The 21,723-nt window shown below is 43.1% G+C and overlaps 1 protein-coding gene across 3 annotated transcripts in view; it reads right to left on the reverse strand.

Moving 5' to 3' along the window:
• LOC116322975 (FERM, ARHGEF and pleckstrin domain-containing protein 1-like) overlaps positions 1–21,723 on the reverse strand; it is a 60,950-nt gene that overhangs the window by 11,947 nt on the left and 27,280 nt on the right. For 2 of the 3 annotated variants that reach the window (XM_039600242.1, XM_031743226.2), the window contains exons 3-19: positions 15,166–15,270; positions 15,026–15,068; positions 14,772–14,850; positions 13,899–13,996; positions 12,693–12,807; positions 10,969–11,116; positions 10,775–10,870; positions 10,532–10,695; positions 10,327–10,395; positions 10,145–10,238; positions 9,336–9,543; positions 4,530–4,717; positions 4,240–4,329; positions 1,821–1,954; positions 550–631; positions 226–463; positions 10–140 (exon numbers count right to left, since the gene is read on the reverse strand). In XM_039600242.1, coding sequence (XP_039456176.1) covers positions 10–140; positions 226–463; positions 550–631; positions 1,821–1,954; positions 4,240–4,329; positions 4,530–4,717; positions 9,336–9,543; positions 10,145–10,238; positions 10,327–10,395; positions 10,532–10,695; positions 10,775–10,870; positions 10,969–11,116; positions 12,693–12,807; positions 13,899–13,996; positions 14,772–14,850; positions 15,026–15,068; positions 15,166–15,270 — 2,082 coding nt within the window. The remainder of the gene's footprint in view (positions 1–9; positions 141–225; positions 464–549; positions 632–1,820; positions 1,955–4,239; positions 4,330–4,529; positions 4,718–9,335; positions 9,544–10,144; positions 10,239–10,326; positions 10,396–10,531; positions 10,696–10,774; positions 10,871–10,968; positions 11,117–12,692; positions 12,808–13,898; positions 13,997–14,771; positions 14,851–15,025; positions 15,069–15,165; positions 15,271–21,723) is intronic. The other variant, XM_039600243.1, reaches the window with a different exon arrangement.

Genomic DNA, 21,723 nt, shown 5'->3' on the forward strand with positions numbered 1-21,723 from the left:
CAAACGCACCCGACCAGGAACAACGAGATTGTCGACGCCAATCAAATCCTTCTTCAGCTCCAGAAGTTTCTGCAAGTTCTCCATCTTGATTAGGCTTCCCTGAAGCTGGTCCACCACCTCAGACACATCAGCTAGAGCAGCTGGACACCAACCAGAGGTAAGAGATTACAGATGCTCCGTTACACCAAAACACTGAAATATGCTTCTGTGAACTGAGTATAGCACCTCTGCAATCCCTGAAGTCCACATGAGTAGCTGGGTAATGTTTGCACAGGCGCTCCAGGATCTGCTTGTAGTGAATGAGGCGGTGCAAAGGCCGCAGAATAAAGACGTTGAGGGGAATGTAGCAGACCTTTTGCAGCTCGAAGTCTCTGCAGAGACCCTCCAACCTTCGGGACGCCTTGCACGCCTTCTCAAGCTCCAGCAGGATTTCAGACTGCTTGCTCAGGTTTGCTGTCAGGGGCTGCAGGTAAGACTTGTTATCCACGAACAGTCGTGATTTTCTCTAATTAAACACGTATAGAAGTTTAACAAAAAGTCACAGCTCACCTTCAAACCCTGAAGGTTCTTCAACAGGACATCTCCAATGCGCTGGTAGTCTCCCTTAATGTGTGCATTAGAGCGTCCTTCCCTTAAAAGAGAAAGACAGCAGCCCCTTTTAAGCAATGAATCCTAATCAGTGGTTAGTGTTGGATGCTTTTTTCCTGTTTAGCTTGCAAAATCTTTGTTAAAATATATGAAGAATTATGTCGCTTTATGATGGTTCTGAAAATACTAAAAGTTGCTAAAAGTTCTTGCATATTCATGTGTGTTTGCTGCTCTGCTCATGTATAAATTTTCATTTGCTGTACTTGTTGCCAGCTTTTCTTTTCTTTTTATTCATTGATTTATTTTCCTCTGTAAAGCATTTTGTAATATCTGCCTCGCTTTGAGCTACATGAATAAATATTATTATTATCGTCGTGGACAGCGGATGAGCCGGGTAAGCTACATGAAAGCACTTTAATCTCACTGATTATTCAGTCACACTGCGTGCAAGAAAAATTCCAATGAAGTTGGAATGGACGCGTTAAACTTTAAGAATCACCAGCAGGTGTCTCCCTTGAGCATCAGATTCCCCATGCAGGATTCATGAGGAATGGGGCTGCCATTACTGGACTTCAGACTAGTTATTAATTTAATGTTAACGTTTTAGCAGGGAATTTAGGGGGAACTCAGTCTGTAAAATGCATCCGACTGCTCTTAAGATAGAAGACTTTCTCATCATGTTCTTAACAACCAAGGTGCATATCTAGTACAGTATTTGAATATGCAAAGCTGCAAAAAAAAGAAAGACAAATGTAGGGCTGGATAATTTGCATATGCATTTGAATGTGGTTCTTATCAGCCGAGTAAAGCACAATATCACTTTCTGCTTTAATTTGGAGCTCTAATGAGTGTGACTAGATACAGGAGACTTTGAAATAAAAATCACGGACTGTAGTTAATGGCCATAAATTTTAACAGCTTTATGTGTCACTTTCTCTGTGTCTGTGAAAAAGTCAGTGTGTACCAGATAAAGCACAATCATTAAGGAGATCAGAGGGCATACACCCACAAGCCAGAATAAAGGCAGGCTGTGGTGCAGCATGACTGTTGCTATGGAGATTGTAGCTCCTTGGGTCATCTAAAGGGACCAGACCGCCCTCTTGGGCTAAATGCCAGAAAAACTCATTAAAAATGGGGGAGGAAGTTGTTTTAAATTGAACCGTAACCCCCGACACATCACCGGGCTTGTTCCTGACCCTGCGGGAAATATCTGGAAGTGAAATGAGCCTCACCACAGTGCCAGCCTCTGCTCCACCTCCCTGAGAAAACCTGTGTGGAACTTGTGCAGAGGCTCAAAGGTGGAGAAGATGGCGTCCTTCAGGGAGTCCGGAGTTGCCTCATCTTGTCCCACGGCACTCTGGAAAGACTGGCATCACAGATCATGCATACAGTGATCTTTCAAGCCATTTAACGAGGGAAACAGAGTTTAACCATAAAAGTCTCAGTTCACTAACAAAAACAGGTTTTTGACTGTTTTTTTTATTATTTATTTTTTTACTCTGGGCTTCCTGGTTTGGAATACAATGCAAACGTATCACTGTGCAGGTGGCAGCGCTTGTCTACTTGTGACAAGCAGGTCATGCTTGTGACATCATGACAGGATGTTTACAGATGGTGTTTAAACTCTATTAGAACTTCCTGGTATTTGGATACAAGGCTGATTGTGGTGAATATTAATTTTTGCCTATATAAGAAATTAAATACTTGGTTTATACTAACTAGAGTTCTGTGCAAAAGTCTTGAGTCACCCATCATTTTATTATATTTTGCTTCCAAGGGGCCAGATTTTCTTGTGTTTTTAAAAAGTGGTCTTCAGCAATAGTTTTCTCACTCATAAGTCCAGTCGCTGTACCACTCATGTTAGGATGTAAAGAGGAGGTCAGGAGAGACATGCAACAGTGAGTGTCTACAGGCATCAGTACAAAAATGGGATGCACTCCAGGTTTCTTTGGCTCTCCCACAGTCCAAAGACATGCATGGATTAGGTTAACTGGTGATTCTAAACTGATCATAGGTGTGACTGTGAGTGTGAATGGTTGTGTGTCTCTATGACAGGCTGGCGACCTGTCCACGGTGCACCCTGCCTGTTGCCATATGACAGCTGGGAGAGGGTCCTTAGATTGGATAAGCAGGAGAAAATGGAAGAATGGATGGGTGTTGGGTTTTTCGTTCAAACTGAGGGAATTTTGAATGCAAAAACGCCATCAGATCCACCATGTAGTACCATCTGAAAAGCATCTGATTGGCAAAATCTTCATTTTTCAGCATGACAATGATCCCAAACACACTGCCAATACAGTAAAATCATACCTGGACAGAATAACACACAGTGGAATATTATCAGTCATGCATTGGCCTCCTCAGAGCCTGGACTTCAACATTACTGAAGCAGTGTGGGATCATCTTGACAGAGAACAGAACAAATGGCAGCCAACATCCAAAGAAGAGCTTTGCATGTCCTTGAAGAAACTTGGAGAACTATTCCTGAAGACTATTTAAAGAAATTAAAAGAATGTTTGCCTATGAGAATTAAGACTGTATTGAAAATTAAGATACCAAATACTGACTTTCAAGGTTGTTAGAATTAAACAATCACCTTTCATACTGTATTTCCATATATGTTTACATATGTTTCAATAAATCACAGCAACTATTTCACATTTTTCTAGAAAAATATGAAGAAACGAGGGGTAACTCGAGACTTTTGCACAGTTCTGTATGAAACCAAGGGTTACCAAGAGATCTCCACAGTGATTTTCTTCTGAGAAGAAGAGATAAAGTGAACAGGTAATGAATAGCCTTTTGCCTCCTTTCAAATCCCTTAATTAGCTGAGGATGAATAGAAGAATCAATAGCCGGCCGGTCTTAACGCTGTTGTTTCATTAACTCAGAGTGAAGCCAAATGTTCATGTTTTGTGTTTGCGGACACTGAACAGAAAACAGCTTTATTTAGTTGACGTGATGGGAAAAGGAAGTGGGTTTTAGGAAAAGTGAGCGCTGGAAACGAGGCGCCAGCTGTTGTTCAGATGACTTCACCCTTAACAGCAGCGGCACCAACCAGAGCGAGGGAGCACACATACACATGCAGCAGAATGAAAGAACGAGGGCACAAGCCCACCCAAAATATTTATGAGATGTGTGAAAGACTCCTCTGAAAACTGCAAGCCGAGAAAAGCTGCGGCTTTTGAACCTGACGATGTAAAAGGAGAGCCGAATCAAACAACGGCAACGCTTCAGTCCAGCCTCATAAGGACATCCTCCTTGATTGCATGTGAAGGAGCGGTACTGCACATTTAATATCCTGTTTGTACCCAGCAATGAAATCTACAGGAGCAGGCTGAAGCAGTGAGTCACAGGCAGAGAGAGCATGCGGCTAAATCCATCTATCTCTTTAAACACAAACACAGTTTAGTATTCACAGCCTCGAACGAGGGAGATAAATGCATTTCGGAGAACGAGCGTGGGGAATGAATAAAAAATGAAATCGCATCTGCCAAAATATTCCTGTGTCACTGCCCGACTCTATGTTTTGGCGGGCGCTCTGCGATGGAGCAGCTAACCGGAATAATCAATGTTTTCTCCCCAGAGGACAGGCGCAGGAGAAAACAAACAGGAGAGCATTGGCTTGGCGAGCAACTTGGCCCATCTTACCACGGTCACCACCTCGAGGTCCTTCACATACGTCCGTTCTGTTGTCAGCAGCTCCTTGGCGATGAAGTAGGCTCGATCTGTTGGGAACCTCTGCAAGGGCATCACAAACGGGGGATGCGTGAACAACTCAAACAGCGTTTGGTGCAATGAGCTCCACAAATGTCTAACAGTAACTTTATTCATGACAGATAATCTGGGTCCATTTCTATTTTGAGTAGCAACTTTATTTAAAAAAAATCTTTATAACGACACAACAAGGCAATATATTAAAGTGGCTCTTGGTTACAAACCTTCCTTCGAACCTCGTCTTCATCATCAGTGCGAACACTGCAGGCGTCGTTGAGCAACGGGCTGGTGAGCGGGGAAGGCAGTCGGCCGTCGGGACTGTGACTGCACAGCTCCAGCGACTTCTGACCGTTGACCATCCCGTGGGAGTGTCCAGAGGACGCGGACAGGTGAGGACTGTTGGAAACCACACCTGCACGGAGCCATAGGTGACCATAATGAGATGAGACAACGATGCATGAGAAAGTTAAGCAGCTCTGAGAACATTTGCATTCGCCTACTTTAAGCCGCAGACGGGTTGAGTTTTGCAGAAATTAAATAGCAAGAACAATTTTAATGATCAAATTGTTAGAATTTCTGAAGCAAACATGAGGCTTCTTTGCTTTTCTCTGTATTACATTGTTATAAAGCATTTGGGGGTTTTTTTCAGACTGATGAAATGGCACATTAGGAACAAGCTGAAGTGTGTGATGACATTTTTCGGCATGTTCTGACATTTGTTGAATACACAACTGATAAATCGAGAATGTAATCAACAGATTATTTGATAGTGAAAATAATCGGTAGTTTCTGCTCTACAGAAATGTCAGCTTCGTCAGATGCCGTGGTGGCATTTGGCTAATAATTAAACTCTCCAGCATTCGATTCATTATCCTACACTGCACACTTTACCTAATAGACGCCTTTGCAAGGTAAACCAAACTGTTTCCATCATTCAATCCGAGGTCTGCCTACAGAAAATATAGAGTCAGCCGTGACTCACTCAACAGTCCAGACAACTCTGGCAGTTTTCATACCACGTCAATCAATACGCAAGCTGAGACAAATACCGCAGGGTGATCGAGAAGAACGGCTTACTTAGTGTCATCCATTCTGACAGCGTTCACTCAGCTTACTTACTATGTTTCGGCAGCAACTTGCTCACCTCTCTCTGGCGACTTCTGGTGTGTTGGCACGAACGCAACAGCTATAACAAGAACGCAGGGCAGTGCAGCTGGTGGCTGCAGTCAGCTCAATGCACAAGTACAGCTGAGGGAAGGAGTGAGTCAGGCAAATACACACATCTAGAGGAATGCTACAAAGGAGATGGAAAGGTCCTAACATCTACAGTGGGGACCAGACTCCAGAAAATACACCAACTTCAACGGTTTAAAAAGAAGGATTTGGAAAAAATATCATTTTAACGTCTTTATTGACTCTGCTGAACACATATAGTTCAAAATTGTGTGAAAAGCAGCATAGAAAAGGCCCAGTGAACATCTACAAGAACACCGTGAGTGGATGAATGCAAGACAGAAGACAGACGTGGAAAAAGTGCAATAAATGCATTCATGCTTCTAGGCCTGTAATAGTAAATGGCTTTATGAATATTTTAATAAACTGCTTTTTGTTTTCATTCTGTTACTGCTGAGTCGAGAAACGTGTTAATGACAAATGGGTTAATTTGGAAATTCATAGATTATATAATTTATTACATAAACACAAATCATTTTCACATTAGGTTTAATTTAATAAATTACACAGTAAGTAAAAAATACTGTACATTTCTGCTCTTTGTAAATGAGCTTGCTGTGATTTCTTACAGTCTAATTGAATGTCACATTCTCCAGTATCTTACTATATATAAATTACTGAAATGACAGTAATAGCACAGTATATTACAGTACATACAGTAGAGTGCATGCAGAGAGCAGCCAGAGCAGAACAGCAGGACCTGAGCCATACCACAGACCTGGTTTATCACAGCATGCATTGCAAACAAACCATCAAGGACACCAGTGGGTGAGAACACACACAAGCCTGGCCCACACTGCAGTGATCCAGTAACTCTCAAATCTACATTATCTTAACACCATCTCTTAAATTCCAGCGCTAATTTTGATTTATTATGGATGGATAGACTTCAGTAGGTATTGATAGAAGAGTAAAACCATCATATCTCACTTTTGATATGCCTCTTAATGTCAGCGCTAAAGAATTTCTGGGGGCAACCGCTGAAGCAGTTGACATGATGGATGAGCAAAGAGACTCTGTGCTTTGAGGTGCTGCCCTTAAACTGCCATTCACACATACAGTAACACACGCATTCACCGATACTAAAACCTGCACATTCCCAGGCTCCTGTCATCTACAACCTCGTTATCTGGATCATTGCAGAAAAGGGAACCCAGAGGCTGGTAATCTTGTTTTTTTGTTTTTTTCCTCAACCACACATTATGAGTTACAGAAAAGATAGACGTGCATTTAAAGTTAGAAAAAAAAAACTTACAAGATAAAACAGTTTCATGCTGACAGACAGGGACAGAGAAAAATAAAGAGATGAAACAGAGAAACAAAAATGTAAAATAAAGCTCAACAGCTTGTTAAACAGAATACACAGAGATAAGCATGAAGACAGGGGTGCAAAAGAAAGTTAAAAAAGGAGACTGGAAATAAAAGTTAGGAAGACTGCAGCTCGGTGATACCAAATTACTGCCAGAGATACTTGAACGCAAGTCAAGAGCAGACTGGGAACGTCAACACTGGGCATGAAAAGCCACAAACTGTTGTGGAGTAACCGAACTGTAACACTGCAACACACATGTGCTTTTAACTCTATCAGATGAAGCCACTGCCGGTCCCCCGAAGCTACTACTCACGCAAATCTCGTGATCTCGTAACTCCCAAAACATCTGTGAACAAGAGAGCGCAACTCCCCCCACAGGGCAAGGGCTATACTAAAACTGATATTTTACGATGTTTTTATGACAACATGCTGATGTCAGATTGTTTTTTTTCAAGGTCAACTTTAACCTTGGGTGCTAAAACTGCTTAGCCAACCTAGGTGCTCATGTCCCCCAAATGAAGTTTGAAGATGATCCATAAAATTGTGGGTAATATAAACTTTTTACTAATTTTCACATTGGATGTGACCTTAACTTTGACCCGATTTTCACCAACATGAAATCAACTCGAGCTGTTATTGATATCTACCATCACACAAAATTTTGAAAATGATATCTTGATAGCTGTGGACGCTAGACTGATTGCAAACAGATACACAGACAAGCAAACAAACAGAGCCGATTACACATGTCATGTTTTAATGTCCCGACAAAGGGAGGGACCCTTTGGCGGGACATTAAAACATGACAGCTAAATCATAAAGTTTGCTTCAAGTTAATGAGTTGAGGTACTGCATATGGATCAGCATCACTTCAGACCAAAACTTCTCACAACAATCAAATAGCAGGTGCTGCATTAAGAGTCAATAAAAGAAAGGTAAATGTATAGAAGTTAACAGTTACTATTACCTCAGTGACACATCAACAGAGCCCAGAAAATATTAGTACCAAGCACAAAGTGTCTTATGCAGAAACCTTTAAAAAAAAATCTTCAAATAGTTAGATGTGTCTATGGACAGCTATGGAACGAAATCTGGATTTTCCGTAGGGAGTTTTAAGGCATCGTCTGACTTATGAATAAAATCTACAACATTTTTAATCAGCCTCACGTTTCAAACTGTCTGAAAGCCCCAGTACTCTCTGTAGTTTTTAATTAGTAGCCATTGAGTGTAAAATCCTTAAAAGGCACGTGTCTATGTCCAAACGGACATGCTAATATAATTAAAGAACAGCGAGGCTGAACATTAAAGCCACTCCATGAAATGGGCAAGAAAAGCCTGATGGGATACATTCGGCTATGTTTAAAAAGTGCTTCTACTCAGCAGTGCTGTGCTGTGACCACTATGGACTCGGGAGTGTGTGGATGTGAAAAAGCCTCCTGCTTACGTTCTGACACAGACCCCTCTAACTCTCAGTCGCAGATGGTTTAAAACTTTTAGCGCACTTAACAGCTGAAAATGTGTCCGATATCCTCATCGCTGAAGGCATGGGAAGCATCCTCATCTGCCTCCTCATCCAGCTGGAGGCTGCCAAAGGAAAACGTGTTTCTGGGTATGGGGGAACTAGAATTAGCCTCCGCTGGGCTACCAAACATCGCGGGGCTGCTGCAGTTGCCCCTGTTATTTTCTAACTCAGACTCGCTGGACTCTGAGCCGCTTGTGTTCGGGCCATCGTTCATTTGAACTGCTCCATACTGTGTGACACCGGTTGATCTTAATCGTTTCTGCCCCAGACTGGTCCTCGACCTGCCTGGCGCAGTTAGCCCATTGGCCACCATGCGGCGCTCAAGAGCAGCCATGCGTTCAGCCCGAGAGAGGACAGTACGCGATTCTTGCTTTGCAGAGGACGTTCCTTGGACTGCGTCTGCGTCAAAATGGGCTTTGTGGAGTTTCTGTGAGCGAGGAGATCGGCCCATGATGGGAGAGCATCTGCCGTCATTAAAGTTAAGTGGAGTGGGACTGTAGCCGTTCTGGTCTATGCGACTGAGGGAAGGTGCGTGATGGAGAATGTCAATCACAGGACTGGCAGTGACACTCCTTGAACCCGTCACAGTGGAAACTGTTATAGGGCTGATGCTCTGCCTCTCTCGGACACCTATGTCTCCTTTAATGCTACGAACAGGACTTCGGTCAACCGTTTGGCATGACTGCTTGGGAGAATGTTCTAGCTCATGACTCATGATGAGCGATGCTCTAGAAGAAGAAGAAGACTCCCTATACATCCTACCTAGAAAGTGCTCCTGTTGAGCCTGCAGGGCCCCATTTATCCCTCCAGAGCCAGATCCCCGGCGGAGCATACCCTGTTCTCTATAGCTGTGGTCTGACCTGCTAGCCTGGTCCCTGCCCAAGTAATACTGAGCATCTACATCACTGCAGTCAATGTAGGGAATGGAAAAGTTGCCGGCTTTAGCAGCCCTAGATGCTGGACCTGTATTCAGATGTTCTGGGTGGGTCTGTCGTGTTGGGCTCCTCGTCTCCTCTGTCCTGGATACAGACCCTGTTCTCTCTTCGTGGCCATTTCTCTGATGCGAGGGGCTCATCCTCGCCCGCGAAGCTGAGGGGTCTTCTGCACTCACCAGGACCGACTCCTTCCAATGACGCCGAGGAGAATCAATTCTGTCCCCAGGAGCACCACTCTGTCAGCACGAAACAGGAACACAGGGTTAAAGAATTTAAAGACCACAATTTATTCATTGTATTCATTACTCTTACTGAAGGCCAGGATTTATAAGTTTTTAAATAAATTCTGCCTGACTTGAAAATACCCTGCAGATTTCTTGACTGACTGTGGAGTACCCCCGTGGCTCTGTTTTGTTGGGCAGGCTGGCATCTTCTATGCACACACACATGTGCAGGGATACCACAGCACAGTATTGGGCTACCATGTGTCACCAGAACAGCCCCAGTGCTCCTTATTAATGATTCCCACTCCACAAAGTCTTTTGAACTGTGTTGGAGGGATCAAACACTATTCTTCTAAAAAGATGTTCTCTAATTTGGTGCTATGATGACAGTGCTAGCTGTATAAAATAGGAGTTTATTCATACCAGAAAAATGATCTTAGAGCACAACAGAGTCTTAAGATCCATGCCTCCGGATGAGTAGGCTGTATTTTGCTGTATTTTTACATTATGTGCAATTTTAAAAGAGAAAACAATGTTAAAAGTGACACTATGTATTTGCTCAGACAACAAAAAAAATGCTGTATGCAGCAAATTTCCCACTTAAAAGACTCACGTCTGTTGGCACTTCACGGTGGCTTGGAGAAGGCAATGGTGACAGGCGACTGTTGTGTTGGACCCGACTGCTGTACTGAACACGACTGTGTTTCCTGGCAGACAGGATATTAAAGGTCAGCGTTATAAACTCTGAGCACCCTCGCCTGTACCAAATATGTCAAACGTATCTGCAGCCTTTACCTTTCAAACGGGATCTTTTTAAATTCAGACTCTCTCACATATTCAATCACCTGCTTCTGCGTGCGACCGCTGCAGAGATAAATACAAGACAGTTAATGATGAGCTGTTCTGCAAGAGCCTTAGTAGACTGTTAAGTGATGGGTAGAAACTGCTGTGTTCTTGCAGCCATGATAGACAGAGTTTAGCTCTTTCATGCAAATGCTACCTGAATCTAAAGGAGGAGCCTCGTGAGAAGAGCACCGGCTTGGGCTTGGGCTTAGGTTCCTCAAATAGGCGGAAGAAGGCGTGATATTCAACACAGATCTTCCAGAAGACTTTACAGCAGTCCCTGCTTGGCATTAAAAACTCCAGAGTGTCCTGACATGAACTCTGGGGGACACATCAAGACATTAAAACACAACATCAGTCAGTGAGCTGAAGGGTTTCAATATCTTGTGATGTCACTTACATTTAGATCCGGCCTCAGCTTAATGAGGAAGCGTTTTCTCTTGAAGCTCAGTTTTCGAACTTTAGACCAGTTGAAGGCGTTAATCTTTGTGTGTCCCTGAAGTGATGAAAAACAGAATTCACTATTTTGCACTACTAAACACATAAAAAGCGTTTGATACCGGTTGGGCTGACCTGCGCTGATTTTGGACTAACCTGGAAGACCAGGACACCCGTGTGCGCCACAGTCAGGCTTAACTTTGTTCCCTCGCGATCCTTGGCAGGATGGAGCCGAATCCCGTACATCTCCAGCCTGCGCGCAACTTCTAACAAATGGTAGTCCGATTCTGCTGGTGTCTGACCACTGTGGTATAAAACAAAACAACTGAAACTATATTTCATGTTGTGTTCAATAGAAAGAAATCTCAGGGAAAGACCATAACCATCAATAAAGCGATCATACTAACGAGCACTGTCACAAACCTCCACTGTCAAAAAACAAACAAAGACACCTTCTTAGTGTTGGGTTGTCTACACTTTTGAAAACTGGAGGCACTGGAAGGATACTGTAGTGGTTTACGCGTCTACCTAACTAGTCAAGAGATCCCCAGTTTGAGCAAATCAAAGATGTGGAGCTACCTGCTGTGTTGACCGCTCGCAAATGAGGGGCCAGCTGAAAGTAGCTTTTTAAACCCTTTAATATAGTCCAAGCCTTGGTGTTATTATTGTAAAAAAATATTCAGTGTTATATGCTCATAAATTGGTTTTACACACAGGAACACGAGCTTTAAAATTCAATCTATTCATTGTTCAATTTAGAAAGTATTTTCTAGATGGTTTTGGAAATAATTATTAGAGCAGGGAGGGTAAATTAAAACAAAAATAATCGTATTCCCCTGTTGGATATCTGGCTAATTAAAGTGAAAGACAAAGACAGAGTTCAATCCAGGTTTCTCAAGTTTATCTGAGTTTCTGGAAAAGTGGTGGGAGGGGCTGCAATGCCAACTAACCTTCCCATTTCTTATCAGTGGATAAGCCTTCCTGTTTCCTGTGTGCGGTAATTAATAAGAGATTTAATTCTACATGGCACATAGCCAGAAGTACTGCAGTCATCAAGTAAGAAGGACTCGTGGTGGGAAAAAAAGAGCAAGTTAAAGGGAGCAGTCAGCTCTAGCGGAGCTCCTTTCATGTTGCCGCAGCCACCCACTGCGTGCCCATCTCTGGCATGACACCCTGTAATGCGGAGGTGAGACAAGTGTTAGCAAAGCCTTGGCACATATTCAAACCCATGCACGGTTGGGGGAATTTTGCGAAATATGCTGTAAGGACATTTGGAAAGTTTCCAGTAACATATTCCCAACACATACCACTCCCAAAACGAGTGGCGGTTATAATAGAAAAGCCTAAAAAGAAGCGCCAAGTTCAATCGCCAGCTTCACTTCTCGCAACCTCCTGCATGAGACGCCTCAGAGCGCTCTCTGACAAACTGCGTTTTTAACCTACTGAACCGGCCGACAGCAGCCGCGTGAGTCATGCAGCAGGTTGAAGGAGGATTTCAGATCTCTGTTTGGAGGAAAGTAGTCTTTATAGACAGAGCAGAAGATGAACTCATATCCACTTCTGGCCAGAAGCTGTAAAACAACTTACAAAGACTGCCTTTTCTAAGCCCGTGTATAATAAAAATACACAGCTCTCTGAGAAAGGAGCCTTTCATTCAATGGCTGTTTTCCTGAATGTGCCACCTCTATAATAAAAGTTCCCAGTGGGACACGCACGTGGTCTGAAACAACATTTCCTGTTGACGGGTTGAGAGAGTAATTTGAGCGCAGCCATGCCTTCAGTGACCTTATGAAGAGAGTTAAACAGAAACTACGACTGGAACCAAACAACTGCCTTATTTTAAAACCACCGTGCAGCCTTGAATCAAGATCTCTACTCACATATTCTTTGAGTGAAACTCCATGATTTTGTCAATGAGGGGCATTTGATCTGGGATGTAGTTGTTGTTGAGGAGGTGTGACCGGCACTGGCTCTCCTCAAAGTCCCCAATCTCAGCTTAAGGGAGACAAGAAAGGAAGGGGGGAAAAAAAGCTCATGTTATACAAAATAAGAATAAAATAAATAAGAATTGATAATAATGAGAATAATAGAAAAGAAAGTCACTGTAGGGTGCTTGTAAAAGCGCTTCAGAGCGTGGCTTTTCTGGAGGAATTAAAGGTATTTCCTATTTTAGTGTTTTATTGATACAAAAAACTTTGATCACTATCGTGTGACAGACTGCGGCAATGAAAATGCTCAGCATTTCCTGGCATGGCACCATCTAACTAAAAAGTACCCACTGTAATACACAGATAATCAATTTGCAGTAGTGTGCAGTGTGCACTGTTACAGTCATGGTTAAAAGAAAGCACAGCCTCTTTAGATGGAATGTTTTCCGTATCAGGATATAATAAAAATAATCCGTCTCTTAGCTGCTCTTAAAATTAGGTAAACACATCCTCTGATGAACAACAACACATGACATCTTACACCCTATAATTATTAATTTAACAAAAAATAGTCATCAAAAATTAAAAAGCAGTGTGTGAAAAACCCTCACTGCTTCTGCAGGAAATATGAGGCTAAGTAGCCGCTGGGTGCTGATAATCAAATGCACTTGATTAACTGATCATCAGCGAGTGCGAGCACCTCTATAAAAGCACTGCTTTAGGCAGCTTGCTGGTCTGGAGCCATTGTTTATTCACACAATGCCAAGAATGAAAGACATCAGTGATTTTAGTGAAGCGATTGTTGCTGATGGTGATGATTTGGGAACTCCTCGAAGTATTCTAGAGACAAATGTGAGGCTATATCACTGTCTACCTAGTTTTTCAGACATTGCTTTTACATTTTATTTTCATTTTTGTCAAATAAATAACTACATAATAATAATATTTCATCTGTATTTGTTTATCTGAGCTTGTATTTACCTAATTTTAACAGCTGGTGAGGACTAGATTCTTTTTTATGATGTCCTTTCATGTAAAATCTTAGACTGACCCTGTACTTTGCGGTGTACTTTTGTTTTTTACCATGACTGCCTTTCATCTATGTGTGTGCTTTGTTCCCCTGAGCTAAACGAGAAAAACAGCTCCGGCGTTCCTTACATTGTATAATGTAGGAGACCATCAGAGCGGCACTGGTGTCGTTGCAAGTCAGACGTCCACAGTAAAGGTCCTGTTTGATCTGGAGGGCAAACAGGTACCTGGGCCAAACACAAACAGCATTCACATTATACAAAAGGAGGAGCAGGAGTTTGTTGTTTTCTACCACCTAAATTCTGGATCCGCTCAGATTGAAGTCTACTGCTAAACTCAAACATGGGAGCCAAGAGGATTATTGCAAATTCTAACTAAATGAAAAGCATCCTTTGCCTTTCTTTGAACCACAGTCAGCTGGAACAAGTGTGCAGTTTAAATTCAGAAATCTATAAGAAGTAAAGTTAGTTTTTGGGACATTTCCTGAACACATTGCACCTCCTGGCTGCAGTCCAGCACAGAAACAAATATAGTCCTGATAAGAGGCATAATAATTTCTTTGGTTTTTTGAGAACGCCAACTAGTCAAGCAGTTTACATCCACCTCCGTCCTTCAGCTGCCGAGTTTGCCAAAAAATGTTTTCGATGTCTTTTGCATTTTCAAATCAATGAATAATTATGACAAATAACCAGGATTTATACGTATATAAAGTCCAGAACAAGAAAGGAGAAACCAGGAAACCATTAGCTCCACGCTAATCTCCCAAGAGCTAAATCAGAAACATGGCAGCCCCGACATGTGAACAGCGTAGCTTGGCGGGGCATAAATCTTGTGGGAACCGCAGCACGTTTCATGTTTCCACAATTGTTTTCAGTCACAGTGGAAATAAGTGACACTGATTTACACTGACACATTGTATACAAGTGCACGTTTCATTGCCAAGCGGAAGATAAGCATGCTGTTGGAACGAAGATAAGTTATGTCACACAGAGAGGAGCTCACCTCGTCAGCTCCTCCAGTAGCTGGGCGTGGTCCGGGGGAAAAAACTTCACAGAAAACCTCAGGATTGTGTGTTTCGGCCCTGCGTAACACAACAAAGAGATCTGCTATTGGACTGCATCAAATACACACAACAGCAGCTCTTTGAAGCGAGATATGCTTCTCGCTCGCTTACAGGTTTTCTCCAGACAAGCAAAGAAACGTCCACTGAGAGAGATTTCTTCAAAGAATAGGGTTCAGTATTTTAAAGCACTTACGCCTGAGCTGCTTGATAATGGGTTTGATATGGTCCAACCAAACCTGTGAAAGAGAGAAGACAGTCAAAACAGATCTGATTTTAGGGAAAGCAACGTTAGGTATGCTTGACAGAGGTTCCTCTGTGCTCTCATTTACTCACCATCATCTTTTGTTGGTTCTGAAACTCCAAGCCAAAGTAGTCACCCTCAATGAGATTCATGTGGGAGCACACGAGGTCAAACAGCACCTTGCCTGAGGCTTTTTGCTGTGAACAAAAGGAAAAGACAAAGAGCTATAGTTAATATAACACTGCAACAGTAACTATTTCTGTTTTAAAGTCAGCTTTTGTCCTCAGCATTGAAGTCAAAGGAGACTCTGGTATTTTATATGGTTACATACATAAAGCCAGCTAAACTTCTGGGCCGAACGACACAAAAGAGCACTCAGGCGCAAAAGAGCCCGGCTTTGTTGACCTGTCAAACCCCATGCGAGTGAATGTTACCCAAGTAGATAATCATTTTTTTGACTAAATTCCTCTGCCAGCCTTCGTCCTTCTATTCTTGCTTTCACGGGCTCGATTGGTCACAAAACCCCTTCCTCCCTGCTGGAGCCAGAGGGGGAGGCAGATCCCGTCTTTGATCTGTGTTTTCAGTGTCACTGCTGTCACTGATGACGGCCCGGCAGCCTTTGAGGTTGATACAGTATCAGGACGGGATAAAGACCCTCCCCGACCACCTCCGTCCTCGCTCGCAGCACACGCAAACACTTTGAAGAAAGACCGAGCAACCCATGTACTGCCTGGCGATGTGACAACACACAAGCCTCAGAAATCCACCACATCTTTGGAGAGAGAAACTTTCCCATGTAAGGTCAAGTAAAAGTCAGGGATTTCCACTGAAACACTTTTGTTGCAGGCACCCTGAGAAGACAGAGCTCTGTCAGGCACACACACAGCAGGAGAATTTCTGCCTGGCTGCTTCCTCGTGACTGCTTTGCAGCAGAGCGGAGCGTGTCCCAGCTATAGCATATGAGTGTTTGTAGTAGCAGTTCCCTTTGGTTTGGATAATGATCCAGGGATGTCTCCGAGTGGGTTTCAAGGAAGCAGTTTCTCCTGTGCTTTTACATAAAAGGAAGAGTGAGAGGCGTCACATGAATTCCCCTTCATGCAGCTGAACTGTATTAAAGGGTCTCGCCCGCCTTTAAATGTGTCTGGTGTTTCACAGGCAAAGAATGATACAGTCTGCGCTCCTGTTGTTGCTCAAAGAATAAAAACATAAGCTTAGCCAGCTTAGTGGAAGGGTTTACACTTTCACCAAAAAATCCAGTCTTTCCCAAACAAGCGCCCACTCACAACATCAGCCACTCCCGCGCCCCCCCCCCCTCGTGCGTCTGTCCTTCCTTCACAGCACTACTGTCTCTCATCAGGCAGCGCAGAGGGTGTCCTCTGTCACCATATGGAAACCAGTTGTTTCCATATGGTGACAAGCAGGCTAGAGGGAAAGAGCTTAAGCCCTTCTCACACGTAAATATCCCACCCTAACTGAGGCAAACGAACTCCTGAATGACTTCTATGTCTCATGTTTTCTGAAAAAATGTGGCTCCAGGAAAACGTACGGCGGACAAACCGCTGCAGACGCAGTGTTGAGGCTCAAGAGTGTTTCTGTCTCACATATCCAGCCTTATAAATCTGCTGTCGGGGCAGAAATGACCACGAGCCAAGCAGAGATGGGTAAGGCCGAGGCTGATTAAAGCTTGACAGTGCTTGATTAAATGCAGCTGTTGCAGACTGGAGTTACGGCGCTGCCATTTGACACCGCTGCAGCCGGCACAATAATAAGGCCGCTGTTAATGATGCACAAGACCCAAAGATGACAGCTGTACTGGCGCAGGCACTTGGAGGACACTTAGTAACACAGTACTCACTTTAGAGTCTCTAAAAGCCTAATTGCAGCTACGTAATAATGAAACCTGGCATCAGAGCAACTTGTCTTACAAAACCGAACCCTCTTAGTTGCCATTTTATTAGGTACACCTATCTATTACTAATATACCTCAATACAATAGACATTTAATCAATCCTAGCAGGATATAACCCGATTATTCTGTTTCAGAAGGGATATACAGTACTGAATTGGAGTAGTTTTAGTTAAATTTACCCAATAAAGTCTGAACCAGCTGTTTACGAAGAAAGACGCACATGTTTGGACAGTACAGGTGTTACTAGATTACTACAACTGACTCCATTTTTTTCATTGGGGAACCTGTAGGCAGGGACTTTCTCTTATTCAGCCACAAAGGCAATAAGACCATGAGATCAACGTACACTATATGGACTACATACTGAGCCACACCTCTTAGTCATTCTATTCAGGTGTTTCATTCAATCCCATTGTCGCTTATGAATGAAATCAAGCACGTATTCATGCTGTCTGTCTCTACAAACATTTCTGAGGAATGGGCTGTTATAGCACAGCTGCAACAAGTTTATGGTGAAATTTCTTCCCTTCCAGACAATCCACAATGAGCTGTATAGCAAGTGGTAATATTGCAAAGTCAAAGCATTCACGAACCACAGCAATTCAGCCATGAAGTGACACAATAGGTACAGTAACGGAGCGCAAAAGTCACCAGTGCTCTGCTGACTCAATAACTGCAGATTTTCAAAGTCCTCTGACTTTAACATCAGCACTGGGAGCTTCATTGTATGGGTTGCCATGGCAGCAGCATCTCCTTGCAAGCCTAGCGTTGGCTTGAGAGATGTAAAGCATGCCACCGCTGGACTGTGGAGGAATGGAAACGTGCTGCAGTGATAAATCTCATCTCGTTTCTCTATCTGGCAGTCTGGACACCAGACTGAGTTTAGTCTGGGTTTAGTGAATAGCAGGAAACACTGCCTGCATGAATGCACGGTGCCTGCTGTAAAGGTTGGTGGAGGAAGGATAATGCTATGGGGTTGTTTTCTAGTTCCAGTGAAGGGAAATGTTAACGTTTTAGCTCACAGAGACATTTTTTATAGTTCTATCCTTTCAGCTTTTGCGGGAGGCTTTTTCTGTTCCAGCGGGACTGTGCCCCACCGCACAAAGCTCAGTCCAAAGACTGGATGGATGATTTTGGTATGGAACAACTTAACTGTACCACACAGAGCCCTAACCTCAACCCCACCGAACACCTTTGAGATAAACTAGAAAGGAGATTGCCAGCCAGGCCCTCTCATCCAACATCAGCGTCTGACCTTAGAAATGCTATTAAATGGGCACAAATTGCCGCAGACAAGCTTCAAAAGCTTGTAGAAAGTCTTCCCAAAAAGAGGGGAAGCTATTGTAGCTGTAAGGGGGGAACAATTCCCATAATAATGCACATGGATTTACAATTCCAATTCCCAAAAAGTTGGGATAATACAAAAAAAATCAAACCCCAGAATTCAGTGATTTGCAAATCCCCGAATTTACAATAGAACATGGAAAACATCAAATGTATCAGCTGAGAAAATGTACCATTTCACATTTTACTGAAACCAAATCATTTCTGATCTATTCACAGCAGAGATTCTGACCTTTCTGTACAGGAAAAGTTCAAGTATCACAAATAAAATAAATGAAGGCTCTGTTCAAGTGTACCATTAAACCATGGCAGCATAAAAGCTTGCAACCGAAGTGGGAATGAAATCCAGTTTTTCTTTATTTCTGAATGGGTGCCTGCACGTTGGTAATACGTGCCATAGCTGCCACATATTGTCAAGCACATATATGTGGGTAAATCCTAAATGTGTTGATACATGCCAACGCTTCCAGAAGCTACATGAAATTAGCTATTTTTAGCATTTCCAGAGCTTACATTTGCTGGCACTAGTCAGTACTATGATGGGTCTTGAAGAAAACACAGATATTAATGTTCTCTGGGAATAATTTCTTGACAACTCTTTGGTTTTCTTTCCAATATTGTTGGGTCTGTAGCCTACAATATCAAGTGCTCTGAGGCAACTGTTATGAATTTGTGTTTTATGAATAAAACTTTGAACTGAAATATTGACTTGATGGCCTGGTCTGAAAGTCTGGATTAAGCAACATCTGATTTAAAGGGACAGTTAACTTAACGATCCAGGTTGTTTTGGAGTGAGATGCCCATATTTGAAGATATCAGCTTTAGACAATATTATCCCCTGTTGAAAATAATGGGACCCGATGGCACTTCCCTTGAGGTGCTCCAAGCTCCAAAAACAATCATGTGAAAAAGTCAGCAGCAATGTCTCCTTCTAGAAATCATGACCTGGTTACTCAAAAATCCTCAAACCCTGTTGTGAGCACTTTAATGCACGAATTCTGTTTATGTGCATTTTTTGGCATCTGAAGCAGCACAAGGCAAGTGCGATCATGTTCCATTAGATTCAAGGAAAGTCACTGATTTCCACAGTTGATATCTCAAAAACTGGGCAACGCACACCAAAACAATGTAGACGGGTAATCAGCACTACAGAGTGACCTGTTCATTTAATTTAATTTAGGTCACTGAAGCTGTAAAGACACAAGATAATTTACTGTGTCAATTCACTGAACCATTAATTACAGCAAAACTGTCTGTTTTTATATCCTCTGTTCATCCAGATGGCAAACAGCACATTTAACTCTTTAAAACCTAAACAATGAAATAATTGCCAGAAATGTATATATAAATATATTTGATGATTACTGATGATTTAGAAGTCTCAAAAAATCACACAAGCTGTATCAAATAAAATACACTAGGTGTTAAGGGGTTAAAAATCTAGGCATCAAAGTAGCCTCTAAGAAGACTGCACAACAACCAATAAAGTTGAAAGGCCAACCCTAAAGTGTACAACAATCAGACAAAAAAGAAACTGCGACTTCTTCCCTCTGACAGTGCAGCTGACTCAAACCTCTACATACATGTCGTGCAGCCTCCGCTTTCAGCTGAAAGGTTACAGTCTTAGGAAACATCATCATCAGGGCCTGACATTTCTTTCATCATCTGGAATGCCAAGAAAATGTCACCAATCTTCTTTTTCATGGCCTCTATCTATAAAAAAAAAGGTTTATAGTTTACATAGGAGCCGTCAATTGCAGCATGAGGCGACGCTTTCTGAATCAGCGATCTCAGACCAGACAAGACGTGCCGGGAGACTCTGTCTGGGTTCATCAGGTTTAAACATAGACTCATAGGAGGCTACAACTGTTTACATGTGTGTGAGTGCGAGTACGGCTACGCCGCTGCATTGCCCTCTGCATGCTCCGACTGACAAAATGCAGCTAAATAAAGATGACAGCAATGTCTGCCTGGGTTTCCACTTCAGGGTAGACCAAACACTCCCCCCACTCCACCCCAGCACCCTTTGTTAGTAAGCTCCTGTCAGCAAAAAGAGATAAAGGTCAGGTGTAAAGCAGCTCTGTGTTCCCTCTACTATTCCCCTGCAGGAGATATTCGTATGGCCCACTTCACCCACAAAAAGCTAGGCCAGGCGATGCTGGACAAACCTGAGGTTGCGTGGGGTAATGGGGGTGGGTGCCGTAGATGGCAAACAGACTGCCAGTGCCTCGAGGCTCCAGATGGACAGAAAAAACAAAGGGAATCGTGTCTGGTTGAATATACTGGTTGGTGCATGGGAGGAGTTGATGCTGGCATTAAAGCAAAGGGGTTAGACATGACTGAAGAGGGACATAAGAGTTTATTCTTTGTCTTTTCCTGTGTCGTGGACCCTGCTGGTAAACTTGTGCCTGCTGGTTCAGTTAAACCTTGACAGAATGTAGAGTAAGACTCTGCCAGCAGGAGGTTTTCAGCCGTGACATTCAGCAACGTCACAGGAAGCCGACTGAGGTCACGGATGAAAGAGATGTGTGTCATTCAAAGAAAGGAATAAGCAAGTGGTAAAAGGTCAATTCTCAGATTCTAAATATCTGCAGCGCTTACCTGATAAGGTCCCAAACAGGCTTAGCACTATTATAAAAGTGGTTATTTATTTATTTTTAAGTGATATCAAACTAACGTTTGATTGACTTTGCCAGCCAAAACCTTTGCATCATACTTGTCACTGTGGTAGAAGTGGAAAACCCCAGGAACGAGTCTTAAGTGAACCACGTCTCTTGTGATAAAGCTGCTGTAGGCAGGGCTGAGATTACACAAGTGTTTACAGTAGCAGGCACATGCATCCCAGCCTGAATCCCTCTTGAAACCGCTAACTAACCATCCCATACTCCCATGGGTTCTGTCGCATTAAAGCCAACTATTCAAAGTACTGTCCTGCACATGTGGGCGTCTTTGCATCTGTGCTGTGGTGCCCGAGGGGGGGAATGAGGGCAGGACAGAGTAGTCAGGAGCAGCTAAAGCTCATTCAGATTCAGGTCATGCTCCGCAGAGGTTCTCAGGGTGACTTGACTACAGCAGGGATATGACAAAGGGATAAAAGGAGGGAGACGAACCCGCTGATAATCCCGTCAAATTACTGGCGTGCTCCCGGAGCACATACAGATATGTGACGAGGCATATATTGAGACGCGAAACACTTATCACGACATCTAAAAGTATTATTGTCCTTTTAGGAAATAATCAGCAGGTAAATGATTTAACCATCAAGCCCCCCCCCCACAGAGGACAACCATGAAAATAACGTCTGGATCCTGAGACTGACACAGAGGTAGAAAACACCCCCTCCTGCTTCTCTCTTGGAACCCCCCACCCCACTCATTACATTGCCCGCCTAGCCTCC

This window comes from Oreochromis aureus, linkage group 16, assembly GCF_013358895.1.
Source record: "Oreochromis aureus strain Israel breed Guangdong linkage group 16, ZZ_aureus, whole genome shotgun sequence".
Lineage (NCBI taxonomy): Eukaryota > Metazoa > Chordata > Actinopteri > Cichliformes > Cichlidae > Oreochromis > Oreochromis aureus.